The sequence below is a fragment of the Canis lupus genome, chromosome 31 (assembly GCF_048164855.1).
Source record: "Canis lupus baileyi chromosome 31, mCanLup2.hap1, whole genome shotgun sequence".
Lineage (NCBI taxonomy): Eukaryota > Metazoa > Chordata > Mammalia > Carnivora > Canidae > Canis > Canis lupus.
In genome coordinates, this window is record NC_132868.1 from 36,083,423 (window position 1) to 36,104,103 (window position 20,681).

At 43.1% G+C, this 20,681-nt stretch overlaps 1 protein-coding gene and 1 pseudogene across 2 annotated transcripts in view; both read right to left on the bottom strand.

The window, feature by feature from the left end:
- Positions 1 to 20,681, bottom strand: part of LRRC31 (leucine rich repeat containing 31) — a 115,917-nt gene that overhangs the window by 18,843 nt on the left and 76,393 nt on the right. The window contains exons 12-14 of one of the 2 annotated variants that reach the window (XM_072808021.1): positions 7,658 to 7,939; positions 6,494 to 6,747; positions 742 to 885 (exon numbers count right to left, since the gene is read on the bottom strand). In XM_072808021.1, the coding sequence (XP_072664122.1) occupies positions 742 to 885; positions 6,494 to 6,683 (334 nt within the window). In that variant the 5' untranslated portion in view covers positions 6,684 to 6,747; positions 7,658 to 7,939. Of the gene's footprint in view, positions 1 to 741; positions 912 to 6,493; positions 6,748 to 7,657; positions 7,940 to 20,681 lie in introns of those variants that run through there. The other variant, XM_072808022.1, reaches the window with a different exon arrangement.
- On the bottom strand, positions 11,354 to 12,807 carry LOC140622456 (lysine-rich nucleolar protein 1-like; annotated as a pseudogene).

Below are 20,681 nucleotides of genomic sequence, written 5' to 3' on the forward strand. Positions count from 1 at the left end.
ACAAATGCCTGCATTTCCACAAGTTCTGCTAGTAATTCTGACACACGGGCATCTGGAAACACAGGCATGGTTAGCGTTTCTCTTAGGAGAATTGCCCAAAACACAATGGCATGGATTTTAATTAAAATAGTCACGGGCCCCTCCCTCACAATTCAGTTCTTTTGATAACTCTGCGTTGGTGGACCCATCCAGCTTCATGAAAGACTTAAGGTATCTGAGAAAAAGGGAAACGAAAGGTGGCAGTAGTTGTGTGGGGAGGGGGGGTCTTCACAACCTGAGTCCTGTTGACGTGTGACAAGTGCTGGTTACGCTTTTGAGTACAAAAGTCGTGAGCGATAATTGCTGGTAGTTCCACTTTCATGCCACAGGTAACTGAGCACGACGCCCCTTTACATTCCCGGGTGGGGGCTCAGCTTTAGGGGTGAGTTGCATGAGTTTCTCTCGTAGGCAAGACAGATGCTTTCCAGGGAGTAAGGAGCAATCCACATGGGGGGGCAAAGTCCTCAGGAAGAACCCACAAATTAACCTTCCTCCTAAACTCAGCCCAAATCTTTGAAGCTTGAGGAAGGATCAGCTGACTTGTTTTTGTTTTTTTTTTTTAATTTTTAAAAAATATTAGTGGCCCAGCTGCTATCCCTGAGCCTTCTGGAGCCGCCCTGCAGACCTTGCGAGGCCGGGCGGGTAATGAGTGTGATTTGCCTGCTCATCTCCACCCCAGGGAGAGACCCACTGCATACAGACCCACTGCCCTCACGTCCCCGGGCGTCAGTCCGCGGTTATTCAGATCGAGACTCTGGTCCACGGCCGTCGGGCCCAGCTGGGGCGGCAAGTGCTCGCTCTTCTCCATCCTGGATCCCGACGCGGTGTCTGGGGTGAGAGGCTTAGCTGCGCGGTGAGAGCGGAGGACAAGGCTGTGAACGGCAGGGGGACGCACTAAGGCTGCAGGACAGAGGCGGCCAACCCTCTGCAAGGTCACCCAGAAGGGCAAGGAGCAGCCCTGGAGGCCGCACGTGCCCTGTCCTGCCTCCGGCCTCTGCCCACCGAGGACCCGAGGAGCTCAGGGGCTCTGCCTTCGTGGCCTGGCCGCCTCGGCCGGAGGGGGACACCGGGCAGCACGGCCTCGAGGCCCAGCGCCCCGCCGGACACACAGACGCGTCTGGCACCTGCTGACATGGGGATCGCAGGCATTTGACCAAACAGGGGAAGAAGGGCAGGCGCTGCGATCCCTGCCAGGGAGCCCCAGCTGCCACAGGGAGCCCCAGCTGCCACGGGGAGCCGGTGACAGCTGCCTGTCCCCTGCCCTGTTCCGTTGACAGGCCCAGGAAGAGGGGTGCGGGAGGGGACTGTCTCCGTCCCTGCTGGAGCAGGCGCTCAGAAGGCCTCATTGGGGGGATCCCTGGAGGGCTCAGTGATTTGGCACCTGCCTTTGGCCCAGGGTGTGATCCTGGAGTCCTCCATGGGGCTCCCTGCATGGAGCCTGCTTCTCCCTCTGCCTGTGTCTCTGCTCTCTCTGTCTCTCTGTCTCTGTCTCTCTCTCTCTCTATGTCTATCATGACTAAATAAATTAGTAGATCTTTAAAAAAAAGAAAAAAGAAAGCCTCGTTGGGCCTTCCTGCTGTTGGGGACCACACGGCGGCCCTCGCCGACTTCTGGGTGCAGCGCTCCACCGGCCGGCGGCACCGGGCAGGGGAAGCCTTACTTGCGCTGAGCACCTGTTATGCGCCAGTGCGCCTCCTACTCCACCGGCCGGCACGGAAGACACATGTAAGACACATCACAGTTTTGTAAGGAAGGATGAACCTGCAGGTACTGACCGTAACTTCAAGGAGGTTTTGGAGATGAAAATGTACAATTAAAACATATAAAACATATAAACTGGGGGCGCACCCAGGGGGCTCGGCGGTTAAGGGTCTGCCTTTGGCTCAGGTCATGACCCTGGGGCCCTGGGGCCCTGGGGCCCTGCTCAGCAGGGAGTCGGCTTCTCCCTCTCCCTCTGCCTCTCCCTCCGCTTGTGTCCTCTCTCTCTCTGTCTCTGTCTCTTTCTGTCTCTGTCTCTGTCTCTCTTCCTCAAATAAATAAAATATTTTAAAAAAAGAATATACTGGAATTCAATATGAAAGTGTCAGTCCCGAATGTGCAGTGATACTCTCCTGACCCTGACAAAGGGCAGCACCACACAGCTAAAAAAAGAAATCTACTAAGAACCAGAGAAAACTAATAGGGGGATTTCAGTAGTAATCCATGTCGACTTAAATATTAGGGAGTAATAAAAACTCTACCTCTCCTCCCAGGGTGTCCTGGTGGCTGGCTATTTTTCAGGAAACACCTTCAGGGTGCACATCTTTGCAGGGGTGGCTGGTGTTGCCACAGTCTGCCAGTAAGAGGCAGCACCACCCACCGTTTTACCTCTTCCCTCCAGCCTTCCATCTGTATCCTGCACTGGACACGACAGACGTAATTTGATGTTGGGTAGGGTTGCCAGATGTAGGGAAAACAAAAACAGCCTGTCCAATTAAATTTCAACTTCAAGTAAACAAGGAATCATTGCTTAATAAAAGTCTGTTCCAAATACTGCATGTGTTCTATCTGGCAACTCTAATTTTGGGCAGAACCCAAGAGGGTGGTGGTTTTGGGGGTGAAGGGTGGGTAACTTACTCTTACACGGCCAGTGAGAACAGGGCATTTTCTGTGAACTTAATGCAAGCAGTCACAATCACACTATTTCATAGATTTGGAACCTGAGACAGAACGACTGTTAATTAGGAAGTAGCAGAGTCAGAATTTGAACCCAGGACAGTCTGCTCCAAAGCCCATTATATGGATGGGTGTATGTTTAAATATTTGTGTTTAAAAAAGAAAAATCTCTCCACATGGTACTGGATGGTTTCTGTCTTCTGTTTTCCAGCTTTTTATCTCCGTAGGCTCAACCTACAATCAAGCTCAAGTTCCAGCCTCACTAAAGCGTCTTTGTTTTCTCCTCAAGCTACTGTTTTGTCTATCATTAGGAAATGATTACTGTCAGATGTTTGGAAACAGTGGTTTGTACTTGCTGGGCCCCCTTCACCACATTCACCAATTAACCCTCTATGTTCTGGTGACCGCATTCACTGGTCCAAACAAATAATTTCTCAGAGGTCACCAGCAGTGACCTACCAATTGACAGATTCAGGAATCCTCTCAGACCACATCCGACTTGGGTGCTCTGTAACGTTTGCCATGATTGGCAAATCTCAGACAGTGCACATGGAAGACCTGGCTCAAATCATGGGTCCCTCGGGTGAGCAAGTCACTTAACTTCTCTGAGCCTTGGTTTACTCATCTATAAAAGAGACTGTAATTCCTGCCTGGTTCACTTCTCATTTACTGGGGCCTCCCAGGGAGATGGGTCTCTGCAGTGCCTTTTATATGAGAGATATTTTGTAAATATTTACCGAATGCACAAATACTTGAATGAATGATTATTACCTTTAAAGCTCCTTAATCACCAAAATCAACATGATAAACCTTTATCAGATGCCTGAGTATAAATATGAGTGCCAATTTATGAGATCCCTGGACATGTCCTTCTAGACCATATATTTCTTTTTTCTTTTCTTTTTTTTTTTTTATACATAAAACCCTTTCTTCAAAGGATAGCTTATGTTACAGCTCAATATATAAAACAATTGAGACAGAGTTGCTACCAGTTGGCTGAGGTAGGATGACTGGCACTCCATGGAGAGTTCAAAGTTTTCACATGTGAGCAGTTTGGATGAGTGATTCAGGGCCTTTTCCTGGCTGCTGTCCTGCTGAGCCAAGCCTTTGCCTTCTCCATGCAATTCTGTGAGCTAAGCAGTATCCTCACATTAAGTTCTTTTCCAACTTAAATCTATAAGGGCGGGTATCTGGGTTATAAACGACCAAGAATCCCAGTGGTTTCATAAAACATTATTACATGTTTGTAACTGGGTGGTGCTGTACAGGGAACCATGATAACAAGTTCCTGTTTTCAAGGAGCTACCTATCTAATGGAAGAGACAGACAAGGAAGCCAAACTCACAAGACAGAGGGGATGTGCAATGGTGGAAGTGTGCAGAGGGTGTGCATGGTGACACACGGTAGTAACAATAAGTACCTCAGGCCCCGCGGGCAGGCCTTGGCAAGCTTGTAAGAGAAAGGGGTACATGAATCGTACCTTAAGGGTGAGTGAGAGTCAGCCAGGTGGGGTGGACATGAAGGAGGGAGAAGTGGGGGAGGGATGTGGGAGGAGGATGGTGACATGAGGGAAGGTCTTTGTAGGCACAGGAAACCCCTTAGGAAGAATAAGGCCAGTTCAGAAAACTGCAGGTATATCTGAAGTCAGGAGTAGAGGGTGAACATGAGGTTAGGGGGAGGCAGAGGTCATGAAGAGAGATCCATCTGATTGCAAACACCTTGAAGACCACACTTGGGAGTGGAGATTTTCTCGTCAAGGCAAGAAAGACTTCAGGGAAAGATTTTAAGCGGATGAAAAACATCCTATCTGTGACTTAGAAAGAGAACCCCGTGGCGCTGTGGAGGACAAGTTGGCAAGAGGGCAAGGGGGGAAGTGGAGAAACCAGTCAGGAGGCTGTCCCAGTGGTCCAAGCAAAAAAACAATGAAGTCCAGAACAGCAACAAAGAGGAAGAACCAGCTACAAGAACCATTTTGGGGGCAAAATTAACATGACTCCAGGAGCCACTGAATTTTGGGAAAAATGGAAATGGAGAAGCCATAAACATGGTTGAGTGGCCAGTGTTGCCCAGCCGGGATAACCAGTGCCTGGTCTTGCACTGCTAATTTAATCATGATTGTGGGTATTCATGAACCATGTTCCAGAAGGTTCAGTTCTTACTTTAGAACAATTATCAACAATTTTCTGATAGAGGTTGTCCTTTTCTTTCTTTAAAGTAGACTTTAACTTCCTATTTCCAAAATATATTTAAAATATACTCAATCTACTTTCACGTAAAACGATATTATTTTTGGTATTTGATACAAATAATTTGACAGAAATGAGAGCAGGTATAAATGAAACAAGATTGACCATGGGGGGCAGCCCAGGTGGCTCAGCAGTTTAGTGCTGCCTTCAGCCCAGGGTATGATCCTGGAGACTCAGGATCAAGTCCCACGTCAGGCTCCCTGCATGGAGCCTGCTTCTCCCTCTGCCTGTGTCTCTCCGTCTCTCTCTCTCTCTGTGTGTCTTTCATGAATGGATGAATAAAATCTTAAAAAAAAAAAAAAAAAAGATTGACCATGGGTTGGTAATTGTTAGAGGGAGGTGATCATGGGGAGTCCTACTATTCTCTCTACTTCTCTGTAGGTTTGCATAAAAAGTTTAACATGTTTAAAAAACACATTTAATCTCACAGATAATATAGTAATAACGTTGTATATGACACATAGCTTTGGCAACACTGATTTTTCCTAACCCTTGAATTTGTCATCTCTGTTCTAAAAATTTATACTAAAAAAAAAGGCTGAAATACAGTGAAGCAGGGAAAAAGCAGGAGGGGAAGACAAAAATATTCACTGAAGGACCAAAAAGAAACCTAAGTAATTATGGCAAATGCATGGGATGAGTATTATGCAGCTGTCACAATTGGGCACATGAACGTCATTCTCTGTGTACCTGCCGTGTGGGGATTCAGCAGTATAATATGTTCTAGAAGTGGGATCAGAGTTCCACGTAAGCTCAAGAGGGATTTGTAAGCTATTATAATTGCAAAAGATGTCCACTTTGGCCCCGACGAACCTCTGTGACTTGTCCTACTACTCTTGGCCTTCATCCTTTCTCATCTTACTTCAACACCCCTGACTGTGGAAGGGCTCACTCCCAAGCACGCCAGGCCCAGTCCCACCTTGGACCTTTGCATTTACAGTTCCCTCTGCCTGGGAAGCTATTGCCGCCGACATCTATATGACTGGCTTTATTCATTCATTCTACTCAGCTTACTTTATTCGGATTTCTGCTCAAATGCCACCAAATCAGAGACTCCTTCCCCGTACTCTCCATCTGGAGTATAGCCCATCCATCATTCTCTGTCTCCTTAGCCTGCTTTATTTTTCTTCATATCACTTATCACACTGAAATTATATTTGTGTTCGATTCCTCAAATACATGAGACCCCGTTTTTCGTAGCTGCATTTCTAATACAACAGTGGCTGGCATACAGTAGGTGCTCAATGTTTGTTGATTGGCTGATGGACCACAAATGCGTGCATATGAACAAAAGACTGAAAAGAATCTTGATGAAGTGATCATTTGTGTTAGAATGAAAGGAAACAAGGTATTTTCTCTAACTTTCCTGTAGTGTTACATTATTTTTTGATAATTTAAAAGGAAAATTAGCAACGTATTTAAAGTGATTAGAATGTTAGAATAGAGACTCCTATTAGGTTTGGCTTAACCCAGATGGTCTTTTCTAGGGAAAAAGATTGTTCTAAAAAAAATAAATAAATTAAATAAATAAATAAATAAAGTCAGAAGTTTACCAGTATCTAAGGTGGTCGTTTCCTTTGCGTCGTTGCTGGGTTGGAAATCGGTAGTTTCAATGTCATTGGTTTCTTTTCTGCTCCCAGTTTTGGAGGACGTGAGTTTTGAGCCCCTGAAGAATTTGTTGACAAATGAAGTCCGGGGTTTAGTTTCTCCATTTGAGGAATTTTGCTTCCTTGTTTGACTCATGGTCAAATTGAAGGGGGTCTTTCTCAGTAAGACATCTTCCTGTCGTCTTCTGTGTCTAGGATCACTGAGAAGAAAGAGACGCTGTCAAGCCTGTGTGAAATCAGAATTTCCCTACATGAGTTTTTATCTTCCCCTTTCCTTTCCTTTTTTTTTTTTTTTCTGGTAATGTTTAATGTAAAAATAAGAATGACATAACCCAGGATCCGGGAACCAACAGATGGTGGCAGATACAAATCTAAAGCAAACTCGGTTTTTAACTTTGCCCTATTTTATTGTGTGAGATACAGGTTGTTAAAAACCACTTTGGCAAATGCATCAAATGTGTCAATACATTTGAAATTTCAGCAGTCAATTACAGTTACCTTCAAGGTTAAAGAGGATTCAGCATGCCTCTCAACTGCCTGGCCCTTGGCAGAACTATCACCCGGGGGAGTCTGCCTCCAGAGAGGTCAGCCTCCTCTCTTCACTGACTGCTCCTGGCATCTGCCCTGTTTCCACTCTGGCCCTCACCACCACCACCCCATGAAAAAAACACATTGGCAGTAAAACATTCACTCACTCCATAACCAGAACCTGCTCCGGGTCAGATACTGTGCTAGAGGGGAGATTCGATGTTGAACAAGACACAGCTCCTGTCATTTGTTTTGTTTTGTTTTTTATGTTTTAATTTTTTTACATTTTTTACAGTTTAAATTTGATTTCCCAACATGGAGTATAACACCCAGTGCTCATCTCCTCAAGTGCCCTCCTCAAGCCCGTTACCCAGTCATCCCAACCCCCCACCCGCCTCCCCTTCCACAACCCTTTGTTTCCCAGAGTTAGGAGTCTCTCATGGTTTGTCTCCCTCTCTCATTTTTCCCACTCAGTTCCCCTCCTTTCCCTTATAACCCTTTCACTATTTCTTATATTCCACATGAGTGAAACCATATGATGATTGTCCTTCTCCGATTGACTTATTTCACTCAGCATCATACCCTCCAGTTCCATCCACGTTGAAGCAAATGGTGGGTATTCATCCTTTCTGATGGCTGAGCAATGTTCCACTGTATATGTAGACCACAGCTTCCTTTTCCATTCATCTGTCGAAGGACATCGTGGCTCCTCCCACGCAGCTCCTGTCTTTGATGGAAATTTAACCTGGTGGGCAGCTGGGAGTGTAAGCCAGAGAGCACACAAGGGCCACCAGGGAGGAGAGAGCCAAGTAGTCAGGGAGGGCTCGGTTGGACTCTGCTTGCCTTGGAAAACAGACTTTGAACCTGGGTTTTGAAGAAAGGGGAGCTAGTTAAAAGAGAGAAGAGAGGGAAGAGTGTCCCAGCAAGAAAAAAGAAAAACAAACTCAAAAGTCTGCAGGGGTGAAGGCTGGAGAAAGCCAAGAGTTGGCTCCAGCAGGGAATTCTGGTTTATTTAGAGCAAAAGACATGGGGGACGGAGGTGAGGAATGGGTCTGGTGTGATTTGAGGCTAAAGATTCTTAAGGGTCAATCTCTTGTCCTCCTGGGATTTGCTTACATTTTAAGGGAGGGTTGAATACTTAACGTGGGGATAAACTGTCAATGGAATTTTAGATTTTGTTAATAAAATTTAGATGCTGTCCTTGGGCCAGAGCCTAATAGATATCCTTGAAATTACAATGTTCTTGGCTTCTTCTCTATAAAATAGGTCTTTCTGTAATACTATGTCCTAGAATGACTCAAGAATGTTTTTTACAGGGGCTCTTATACATGACCTTGGAGAGCCCACCTCCATGCCAGGGAGATGGAATATTCTATACACCTTGAGTACGACTTTAGAAGTCACTATCTGGCATCTTTTTCGTTTTACATTATCTTTTCCTTTTTTTTTTTTAAGATTTTATTTATTTATTCATGATAGTCACAGAGAGAGAGAGAGAGAGGGGCAGAGACACAGACAGAGAGAGAAGCAGGCTCCATGCATCGGAAGCCCGATGTGGGATTCTATCCTGGGTCTCCAGGATCGCGCCCTGGGCCAAAGGCAGGCGCCAAACCGCTGCGCCACCCAGGGATCCCCCTTTTTTTTTTTTTTTAAGATTTTATTTATTTATTCATGAGAGACAGAGACATAGGTAGAGGGAGAAGGAGGCTCCCTGCAGGGGAGCCTGATGTGGGACTCGATCGCAGGACCCCAGAATCATGACCTGAGCCAAAGGCAGATGCTCAACCATTGGGCCACCCAGGTGTCCCTATGTTTTCTTTCCAAATTAGAGCAGGGTGCAGGCCAGGTTCACCCAGGAACAGACAATAATGGAACTAGACAGTTGCCCCCTGCTGCAGCCCCACAGCTGACCAAGGCTCAGTGGGTTAGGTGGCAAAGAAGAAAAGACCACTGCCCAGTGAACCCAGTCACAACCAGCAGACCTCGGCTGCCCCATCCTGATTCCACCATCACCTCATGGGTTCTTGTCCTTTTGCAGGTCCTCGGCCCCCACCCAACACTTACCTCCGTGGTCATTTTTGTGCAATTGTACCTTTCAGAGATTGACACAGAGCCATTCTCTGGAGTGCCATCCCACTAAGTGGTTTCACTTTCCCCCCAGTAAAGGTTCTGACATCAGTTCCCAGGTCTTAAGCAAACACTGCTGGATGGGGCTCCAGGATGTGGTGATTGACCCAAGTGAAACCCAAGTCAGCTCGTGAGGCCCCTCCAGGTCCTCTGTTGGGGTGGGGTGGGGTGGGGTGAGATGGGGAGACACAACCTAGGACGCAGGACTCAGGACTCGAGGGGACAGAAGAGGAAACAGAAGTTCAGCAGAAGGCAGGCAGAAAGACAAGAAAGGCAAGGGTAAGGAACAACAGGGAGGAAGCCAGGGAGGTAAAAAGGAGCAGACGTGTGAGTGCCAAGCAGAAAGCATTTGCACGTGTCTTAACAGTAGGTTAAGCAGTAGGTTACCACGCTCACTCTGAAAACATCTTTTTTTTTTTTTTCCTAATATGTGTCCAGGAAACTCCTCTCTCTATACAACTCCAACAAGTACTGCAGCTTCCCTTACCAATTCAGGCTTACACAAGCAACCACTTTCCCCTCGTCCCTGTGCTGGGTTTTATGGTGTGAAGGCAAAGCCTGGAAACGGAACTGGGAAATTTGCAGATCACAACATAACAACCAGACTAAGGCAGCTAAAAACTGGGCTCCTAGCATCAGACACATTCACTTAAGAGCCCTTTGGGAAAACTAAGGGCTGGCACTTCAACTTAACAACGTTGACTGAGCAGTTATTTTTTGATATTTGCTATATTGCCAGTAAGTTTACTTGCCATGAAACCCCAAGGATAATACACATTTGGCATGTTATTTCTCTTGCATCTAAGCTGGTTTTATTTATTGAATTTTTGTCAAAGTGAGAGACGCCTTTTCCGTCTTTTCCATCCTCAGGTTTGGGCTTAACACTTATTTAACATTTTTGATCCAGCGTTTCAGAGTGAATCGTGTTTTTCCTGTTGCTTGTTACAGGGAGATGTGTTTTTCTCTCTCCACAAAACTTATTTCATTAAGCAGGAAGTCCTGACACATGGTACAACACGAATGAACCTCGAGGACACTATGCTAAGTGAAATAAGCCAGTCGCAAAAAGACAAATGCAGCACGATTCCACTTACGTGAGGTATCTGAAGTAGTCAAATTCATAGAAGCAGAAAATAGAATGGTGGTTACCAGGGGCAGAGGGAGGGGGGATAATGGGGAGTTGTTCAATGGGTACAGAGTTTCAGTTTTACTAAAGAAAAAGGTTCTGGAGATCGGTTGCACAACAATGTGAACATATATTTAAACTACTGAACTGTCTCCTTAAAAATGGTTAATATGGGGGGCACCTGGCTGACCCAGTTGCAAGGGCATGCAGCTCTTGATCTTGGGGTTGTGGGTTCAAGCCCCAAGTTGGGTGTAGAGATTGCTTAAAAATTAAACCTTTTTATTTTTTTTTAAATTAAACTTTTTAAAAAGTGGTTAAGATGGTAATTTTTATGTTATGTTGTTTTTTACAATTAAAATTTATTATGTATGATTCAGAGCATTCAGAACACTAAATGACAGGAAGTTTTAGAAATACTTTAATTTCTGTTTTTTTTCCTTATGTATGTACAAGTGTGATATGATTTTTAAAAATTTTTTAATTTTTGATTTTTTAGTGAACCCAGGCAATTTTATTACTACATTCCCGAACCTCAGTTTCCTCATCAGTAAGATGGGGATAATAGCACCTATTTCATAATTACTAACTACATTAATGCAAAGGAAACACAGTAGTACGTACCTGGCACATACTAAGCACTCAGCAAATTCAGCTATTATTTGTTTTTTGTTTTTTTTTAATGTTTATTTATTTATGATAGTCACAGAGAGAGAGAGAGAGAGGCAGAGACACAGGCAGAGGGAGAAGCAGGCTCCATGCACCGGAAGCCCGACGTGGGATTCGATCCCGGGTCTCCAGGATCGCGCCCTGGGCCAAAGGCAGGCGCCAAACCGCTGCGCCACCCAGGGATCCCAGCTATTATTTATATATGCTGTCTTCAAACTCGGATGGAATCTTAATACAGAAAATAGGAGGTGTCGGCCACTCATATGTTCTCTTGGCTTCTGAAACATGAGCTCCCTGACCCCAGTTCATCCAAGCACATGGACATAGTTTTCCTTAATCTCTTGTAGAGGTGTGATTTGAGACAATTGTCAGATGGCTTCCAACTGCATAACTGAATAATAAAATCAATTTTGGCTGTTTTGAAGGACTAGACAGTAGACTTTAATCTTCAAATTTGATGGACTTGGAAGCATTCCTGTCAATACAAAAGATTTTGTCTGGAGTGGAGGAGAAGCCGAGGCCAGCACCACGCCTGTACTTCCAAGTCATGGCCCGGTCATAGTCCTGCTGCAGGTTCTGCTGCAGGGCAATTGCTGCCTTCTTGTTGAGACCCACGTTGGGCCTTCCAGTTGTGTTAGGGGGGCGGCTGAGTGAAGGGGACACATTTTTAAAGCCGCCCATAAGTTTGAGAAATTTCAGTTTCTGTTTCTCATTTTCAAAACCAGCAGTATCCCACTGGCCAAACTGAGTTCCTGTCTACTTCTTTGGTTCAGAAACTTCTGGTTTTGCCTGACTCACAATCGATCTCTTCTTGCAAGGCCTTTCGCCTCACCTGGTCTATGTGCGCCTCATCCATGTTGCCTTTCTTTTCCAACACCACCTCTAAGTCTGTGTCAGGCTCTTCTTCCCAAGATTCTCCTGCTACTCTTCTCTCCCCTTGTTTTTATTCCTCTTCAGAGCTGGTTCCTCAATCCCTGGTGGCTCTTTTTCTTGGACTTCATTTTCTTCTTTGCAGGGGTTTGGGGTTATGTCCTATTGGGATATATTCTGGAGGCTCAGTTTTGACTGGCTTCTTACTTCCTTTCCTAGGGCTTCTCCCTATGGACTTGGAGCACTCAAGGTGCCCCAGAGCAGTATCTCCCTTCTGGTGGATTTTCTATTTCTTTTTCATCTTCACATTGCATTCTCTGGGGCTCCCCTGCTTTCGTCTCTGCCCTGAGGTTGCCTGCTCCTCGCCATCCTTCCCCACTGAACAAGTGTATAGAGCATCCCCAGACTCACAGAACCAAGGGTCCTTGGCTGAGGAGGCTGTAAAAAGACAAGAAGGGTCTTTTTCTCCTTCTTGTGTGTTTTGGGTTTCTTGCCAACTCTGGTCACCTCCTCATCCTCTCTGGGGTCTGGGGAGGGGTCTTCACTCTTGAGGCAGGGGCATGGCCAGAGGCCATAAGGACTTTCTCTTCTTCTTCTTCTCCCCACCTTGGAGCTCAGATGAACCAAGAGCCTGCTTCCTGGGGCTGGACAACTTCCTTGTCCGTCCAGCACGTAACACAGTCTCAGGTTCTAGGCACTCCTCACAGAGGGTGCTGTGGCCCTTCTTTTTCTTCTTTTTCTTCACTAATGGCATCTCAGATGCCTGCTCTAGGACCACACTCTTCGAGGGGGATGTGGCTCTTGTGGAATAGATCTCACTGAAATAAGAATCACTGTTTAAAACTGAGTATTGAGTCTCTGGTTCTTTGACCACCTTCTTCTTTTCCTTCTTTTTCTCTGGGAGCCCAAGACCCAGGTCTCCTTTGTAGGTTTTGGTGATCATTTCCATAGGCCAATCTTCCCCACCTCCGATATGATTTTTTTTTTAAGATTTAATTATTTATCTATTAGAGACAGAGGGGGTGGGGCAAAGACACAGGCAGAGGGAGAAGCAGGCTCCAAGCAGGGAGCCTCATGTGGGACTCGATTCTGGGACTCCAGGATCACACCCTGGGCTGAAGGTGGCGCTAAACCACTGAGCCACCCAGGCTGCCTTTTTTTTCATATGATTTTTTTAAACCCATGTCTAAATATATTTTAATGAGTATAGAGTAAAAATCCTAGGTAATTGTTAAACATATGGTGGCATGTGGTGTTTTACGTTCTATATCCGATGGGCTTAGTTCAGCCCTATTCAGAACTCTTGTCTAGAAAACACATTATTGTAGGTCTATTTCTAGCATTATTGTTAATACTACTATTCTCGGTATAGACAGAAAATGAATTTATTGAAAGGATAACAAAAGTTCTTTTAGAAGGATGGCAGATAAACCTGTACTTGCCTGCCCTCCTTTGAACCCCATTTAAATAACAATTAGAGGATTAAAAAAACCCACTTCATAAATCTCTAAGGATAAAGAGAACTGGATAAATGCCAACAAAATTTTGGAATCTAGAGAGCATAAGGAAGAATTTAGCTGACTTTATAAGTAAGTGCCTACAAGAGTTGAGGAACAAATTTTTAAAATTTTAGTATCCCAGAAGACTCAGTAAGTCAACCGATAATTGTACCAGGCAACTCTGAAGGAGGAGGTGAGTAGCGCTGGGACTGAAAACAGAGTGATTAGTTAAAAATTTGTAAGAAGTTTTTTGAGGTTTTTTTTGGAAGATTTTATTTTTAAGTAACCTCTACACCCAACATGGGGCTTGAAACCACAACCCTGAGATCAAGAGTCACATGCTCTGCCAACAGAGCAGCCAGGTGCCCCAATTTGTAAGAGGTTAAACAACTAAATTTTACTTCTCACCCCAGGGCAGACGAGAGATGGCCTCTCCCCCACCATGGTAAAAGATAGTTTATTTCCAGGATAGGATGAAACATAGAGGATCTGGACTCAGACACTGGTCATGCTTTGAGTATCTTATTGGATAGGGAAGTTAAGTAGAGTCTGTATATTGAGCCAAGAGACCCCTCCCTATTCCCCCTTCAGTTCTTCTAAGAACACACTGGCAACCAAGCTTGACCCCTCCCTTCCCTCACCCCATAGCAGCACATGGGAGGACACCAATCTGGGAGAAACCAATACTGACGGATGAAGGATCTTTCAACTACATGGATCTGTCTCTGCCAGGCAATTACAGAGATGCTCACTGATTGAGAAGTCCTACAGATATACACAGAGCTCCTGAAAAATTGCCTAATTCTATATATGCTTTGAGGGCCACAGATCTCAAGATAGTGGAGGGAAGACTGACATGAAAATGAGATGCAGAAACAATAAGAAAAGTAACTTAGAGAAAATAAGGACCATGTAGGGAGAATAAAAGGTTTTTTAAAAATCATTATTATACTTAGTTAAGAGTTGATGGAGAGTTCATAAACCAAGAACCAGAATGTGTTAAGAAGGGGAAAATCCAGATAACAGAAGAACTTCTAGAAATGAAAAATGTGATACTTTCTGTGCAAGAGTAAAGTGGGTATCACTTTGAATCTACCTTATCCTCCAACGAGAGCCACCACCACCACAAATGCACAATGGTGACCTGCTATAAAAGTAATAAGGTATCTTGTGAATTCTTAAGAACAAGGAGAGGGCTAATTAACTGGCAGCAACAAGACCCACATAAGATCACCAAGTGGCAGGAGACAGTAGAAAGCAGGCAGAGAAAGGATCTTCTGGTGGCACTGAGCACCAGGAAACTCATAATCAAACTTCTAAAGGTACTTAACCCCAAATCTAAATGTCCCCACTTAGTGTAGAATGCTAACTGAGCTCTTGAGATGCCTGGGTGGCTCAGTGGTTGAGTGCCTGCCTTTGGCTCAGGTTATGATCCTGGGGTCCTGGGATCAAGTCCCATATCAGGCTCCTTGTTGGGAGCCTGCTTCTCCATCTACCTATGTCTCTGCCTCTCTCTGTGTGTCTCTCATGAGTAAATAAATAAAAAGAAGGAAGGAAGGAAGGAAGGAAGGAAGGAAGGAAGGAAAGGGAAGAAAGAAAGAAAGAAAGAGAAAGAAAGAAAGAAAGAAAGAAAGAAAGAAAGAAAGAAAGAAAGAAAGAAAGAAAGAAAAGAAAAGAAAGGTGAAAAAGCTAACTAAGCTTTTTTAGGAGCAATGGGAAAGGAGTTGGAAAGGCGATCCTGAGGGTGAAGGCAAAGGAAAAGTTAGATTGTATGGGACAGTCTAGACCCTATTAAGCCTCAGCACTAACCAATGGAATCTCTTTTGCAGGACACAGTCCCTCTCAGAGGAGAGGCTGCTGGGGTGGAATCTACATGGAGCAGCACAAAGAAACAGTGGGCAAAGGCAAGAGAAACTCCAGGTAAAGTAGGGGAGGAGGCAGAAAAGGTATTTTCAGAAAGCATAAGGCAATATTGTTGAGCTCTTTATAATAATAGAAAAGCCATTCAGCTAGGGGAGCAGTCCTGGCCCACTTTCCTCTCTTAAGGTATACCATGTGGGCCTCTTCATAGGGCTGCTTGATGTGCCCTCACAAAATGGCAGCCAGCTTGCCAGAGCACATGAGTCATGAGTGAGAGCAAGTGGAAAGCTGTGAGGCCTGTGGTGATCTAGTCACTCACCATCCATTCCATCATACTCTATTCATAAAAGTAAGTCACTGAGTCCAGCCCTCACACAAGATAAGGGAAATTAGGTTCTACCTCTTGAAGGAAGGAGTATAAAAGAATTTGCAGATATTTAAAAGTGACCTATATATCAAAAAAAAAAAAAAAAAGAAAAAGAAAGAAAGAAAGAAAGATGTAAATAGATGATATGCAAAGACAAAGCAACATCTGTATAAGGGGATTCCCTGAAGAGAAACCCAAAACAAATACTAAAACCTTTAACTCATGAAACTATTTCTGAACTAAGACTTAAACTGGCATATTTAAATGGCATAGAGCATACCTAGGACAATCTACCTGGAATGGATAACACCAAGACATAATAGAGTAAGACAAAGGAGCTTTAAAAAGAAAGAAAAGGCAAAAAGACCATGCCATTTGAAAGGGAAAGTAATAAGACTGTCAGCAGACTTTTCAACAATAGTTTGCTATTTTTTCCCAGATACTAGGGTACATATTTAAAATACACAAGGAAGAAAATGAACCAAGGGTTCTATAATTAGCCAAACTGAACTCTGCAGGCATACTGCTATGAACATTTAAGAATAAGGAAATATGGTTGCCATGAACTCTTCCTGGGGATCTTCATCTAAAGAATAATCTTTAGACAACAAAAGTAATTGAAGTCACATCAGCATAGGGACAAACTGATGTGAATCACTGAATATATATTTACCTGTGGTTCTAAGAATAATTGGTATATTTAAGGGAGACGAAGTATTTAATGGTTGTGTGCTCTGACATCATGAATATTCAATTATGAAACCTCTGAAAAAGAAATAGCAACTATAGTATAACAGAGTATGGTTTCTGTATTATAGGAAAAAACTAAAAAGAAATAGCTGCAGGTAAAACTATCAATAACAGTCCCTTCTCTCCAGAAAGACAGAAAAATAAAAAGCAAATAAATTAAATAAGAAAATTTTCCAGTATGAGTTTCTACATTGAAATAGCCTCCCAAGTAGTCCTCAAAAAAATGAAGAAGAAAACACCTGTATCAAAGTACTTGTTCCCGCAATTTCTAAACAATGACTAATAAAAGATCCTAAAAGCTGCTATTGAGGAAAAGCAGGTCCATAAAGAAGATCAGGACTCAAACTGGCATTGGATTTTTCCCATTAACTTTAAAAGCTAGAAGACTATAGAATAGTGTCTTCAAAACTCTATGGGAAGTAATTTCCAATGTAGATTTCTATATTCCCACGTAACCCGTCTTGTGGAAGGTAAGGGATAGAGCTCTTAGAACAAATTAAGCCTCAAAAAAGTTTCCCTTCAAAAAAAAACAAAAAAAACAAAAAACAAAACAAAACAAAAAAAAAGTTTCCCTTCATCTACATTTTCTCAGGAAGCCAATGGATTAGGTGCTCCACAAAAATGAGGCAATTAGCCAAGATAAAGAAAAACATGGGATCTAGAAAGGAAAAAGTCCCAATATATTTACAAAGGGAAATCCCAGAATGACAGGCACTAGGTTTAGGGTCAACCAGTCCATTAGTGGTCAAAAACAGAGGATTTAAAGAGGGATATTTCAGTTAATAAAACGACAACAACACAATTGGGGCAGGAATGATTTCTGATTTATCTGACCCTACTGGAGGGAGTTTTGAAGCTCTACCAGAATCTGTGCATGAATTAGTAGTAAGTACAACAGAAGGTAAATTTTAAACTGCAGCAATTGTTAACTATAGAGAACAAACTGAGGGTTGCTGGAGGGGATGTGAAGGGGGATGGGCTAAATGGGTGATGGGGATTAAGGAGGGCACTTGTGACAAGCACTGGGTGTTATGTGATGAATCACAAAATTCCACTCCTGAAATTAATATTACACTGTATGTTAACTAACCAGAATTTAAATAAAAACTTGAAACATTAAAAAAATAAATTATAGCAATAATTAGAAACTGTTAGAAGTATGAAACAAGTTTGTTAAAGCTGTGGGATCAATATACAAAAATCAACTGAATTTCTGTAAATGAACAATCCAAAAATGAAAATTAAGACAACTCCATTTATAATAGTATCAAAAGAATAAGATACTTGGGAATAAATTTAGCAAAAGAAATGTAAAACCTATACTCTGAAAATTATATAACGCTGTTGAAAGCAATTAAAGAACATTTAAATAAGTGGAAACATGTTCTATTTCCAAGGATTAGAAGACCTAATATGTTAGGATGATAATATTCTCCAAACTGACCTACAGATTCAATGTAATCACCCTCAGAATCCCAGCTGGCTTCTTTGTAGAAATTAATAAGCTGATCCTAAAATTCGTATGGAAACTCAAAGGACCCAAAATAGCCAAAACACTCTTGAAAAAGAACAAAGTTGGAGGACTCTTGCTTCCCCTTTTCAAAAGTTACTACAAAGTAACAATATCAAGCTAGTGTGGTACTGGCATAAGAATAGACACATAGATGAATGGAATAGAATTGAGAGTCCAGAAATAAACCCACTTATTTATGGTCAATTAATTTTCAACAAGGTGCTGAGAATATTCAATGGGAAAGTGGTTCTTTCAACAAATGGTGCTGGAACAACTGTATCCACATGCAGAAGACTGAGATTGGACCCTCATCTCACACCACTACAAAAAATAACTTCAATAAATCAAAGACCTAACATGTTTTGTGTGTGTGTGGTTCAGCTAGTTTATTTTTTAATTTTTAAAAATTTTTATTTAAATTCAGTCAATTAACATGATATATTTTAGTTTCAGAGGTAGAGTTCAGTGATTCATTAGTTGCATATAACACCCAGTGCTCATTACATCACATGCCCTCCTTCCTGCCCATCACCCAGTCACCCCATCCCCCACTCCCTCCCCTCCAGCAAGTCTCAGTTTGTTTTCTATGATTAAGAGTCTCTTATGATTTGTCTTCCTCTCTGATTTCATCTTGTTTATTTTTCCCTCCCTTCCCCTGTGCTTCTCTGCTTTGTTTCTTAAATTCCATGTATGAGCCAAATCATATGATAATTGTCTTTCTCTGACAAATTTATTTCGCTTAGTATAATGTCCTCTAGTTCCATCCATGTCAAAGACCTCAAATGTAAGAGGTAGAGGGGGCCTGGTTCTCTCAGTTGATAGAGCTTGTGATTCTTGATCTTGGCTTTGTACGTTTGAGCCCCATGTTGGGTGTAGAGTTTACTTAAAAATAAAATTTTTATTTATATTCTCCAAATGAATGAGAACATATAATGCTTGTCCTTCTCCGATTGACTCATTTCACTCAGCATAATACCCTCCAGTTCCATCCACGCTGAAGCAAATAATAGTTAAAGGGAATAGAAGGGAAGGGAGAAGAAATGGGTAGGAAATATCAGAAAGGGAGACAGAACATAAAGACACCTAACTCTGGGAAACGAACTAGGGGTGGTGGAAGGGGAGGGGGGTGGGGGGTGGGGTGAATGGGTGACGGGCACTGAGGGGGGCACTTGACAGGATGAGCACTGGGTGTTATTCTGTATGTTGGCAAATTGAACACCAATAAAAATAAATTTATTATAAAAAATAAAAAATAAAAAAATAAAATCTTTAAAAAAAATGTAAGAGGCAAAACCATAAAATTCTCAAAAGGAAACATAAGAGTAAACCTATGTGACCTTTGACTTGCCAATTCTTAGATATGATACCCAAACCCCAAGTAAGAAAAGCAACAAAGGGAAGTAGATCAATTGGGCTTTATCAAAATTTAAAACTCCTGAGGCCTGAGGGACATCAGTAAGTGAAAAAAAACTCGCAGAATGGGAGAAAATAACTGTAAATCATTTAGCTGATAAGAAACTTGTACCTAGAACATATAAAAACTGTTTGAACTCAATAATAAAAAGACTAACCCAACTGGTAATTTAAAATGGGCAAATGATCTGAATATACATTTTTCCAAAGACAGATGGCCAATGAGCTCATGAGAAGACACTCAACATCATTAGTCACCAGGGAAATGCAAATCCAAACTACAATGAGATACTGCTTCACATCCAGTAGGGCGGTTAGAATCAAAAAGTCAGCAACATGGATGTGGAGAATTCAAAACCCTTATACACACTGCTGATGGGAACAGAAAATGGCACAACTGCTTTGTTTGCTTTGTTTTTTGTTTTGGGGTTTGTTTTTTGGGGGGGGGCACAATCACTTTGGACAATAGTCTGACAGTTCCTCTGTGTCCAACACCAGGAAAATATTAAAAGTCACACAAAATCCCAAGCATCAAAGGTCTATCTAGACATATCCTGATGATGAAATCAGCTTAAGGTAAGGAAAATGCAAAGATAGTGTAAAAACACTGCCCATTAGTCACAGCAAATAATATAGGTCCAGGAAGGCTTGAAACATCCGCCCTGCTCGGGTCCTTAAGCTAGAGGCTCCATGTGGCTTATACCAACTGCATTCCTTATGCTCCCTTGTAAACCTTCTCAAAACAGCCCGGAGCCACTGCCTTACAGAGGAACTTAATGAGACAAACAACATTTGTATGGCACGCATGTGTGTGTACTTTACACAGTGCTGAGTTCTGACAAAGCTCACCTGTGATGACCTTGTCCTCTTGCAGCATCTAACGTTCCTAACAGAAGGAACAGATAAACAGAAGGGCATATGCTTTAACGAAATGCAGAAGAAATGGAGAAGTATGGTGGCTTTACTCTTGGTGGAGAAAAGACTGAAAGATAAGACGTGCAGTACCAGATGCCCCCCTGTAGGGTTTTAGCTTCCCTGAAGCAGCCTGGGGTGACCTCTGAAAATGGTTCATTATTCACTTGACCCAGAAAACCCCACAGAATCATGCAAGTCAAGAGGTTCAAACCTTTGTGTCGACCTTAAGAACACATGCAAAACTGCCCAGGCCATCGAGGGCACGCATGTCCAAGAAGCCACCAAGGATCTGAAAGAGGTCACTCTGCAGAAGCCACGTGTGCCACTCCATCGCTGCAGCGGTGGACCTGGTAGGTGTGCCCGGGCCAGACAGTGGGACTGGACACAGGCTTGGGGACTCAAAAGGAGTGCTGAATTTTTACTGTGTGTGCTTAAAAATGCAGAGAGTAATGTTGAACTTAAGGGTTTAGGTGTAGGTTCTCTCGTCATAGGGCACATCC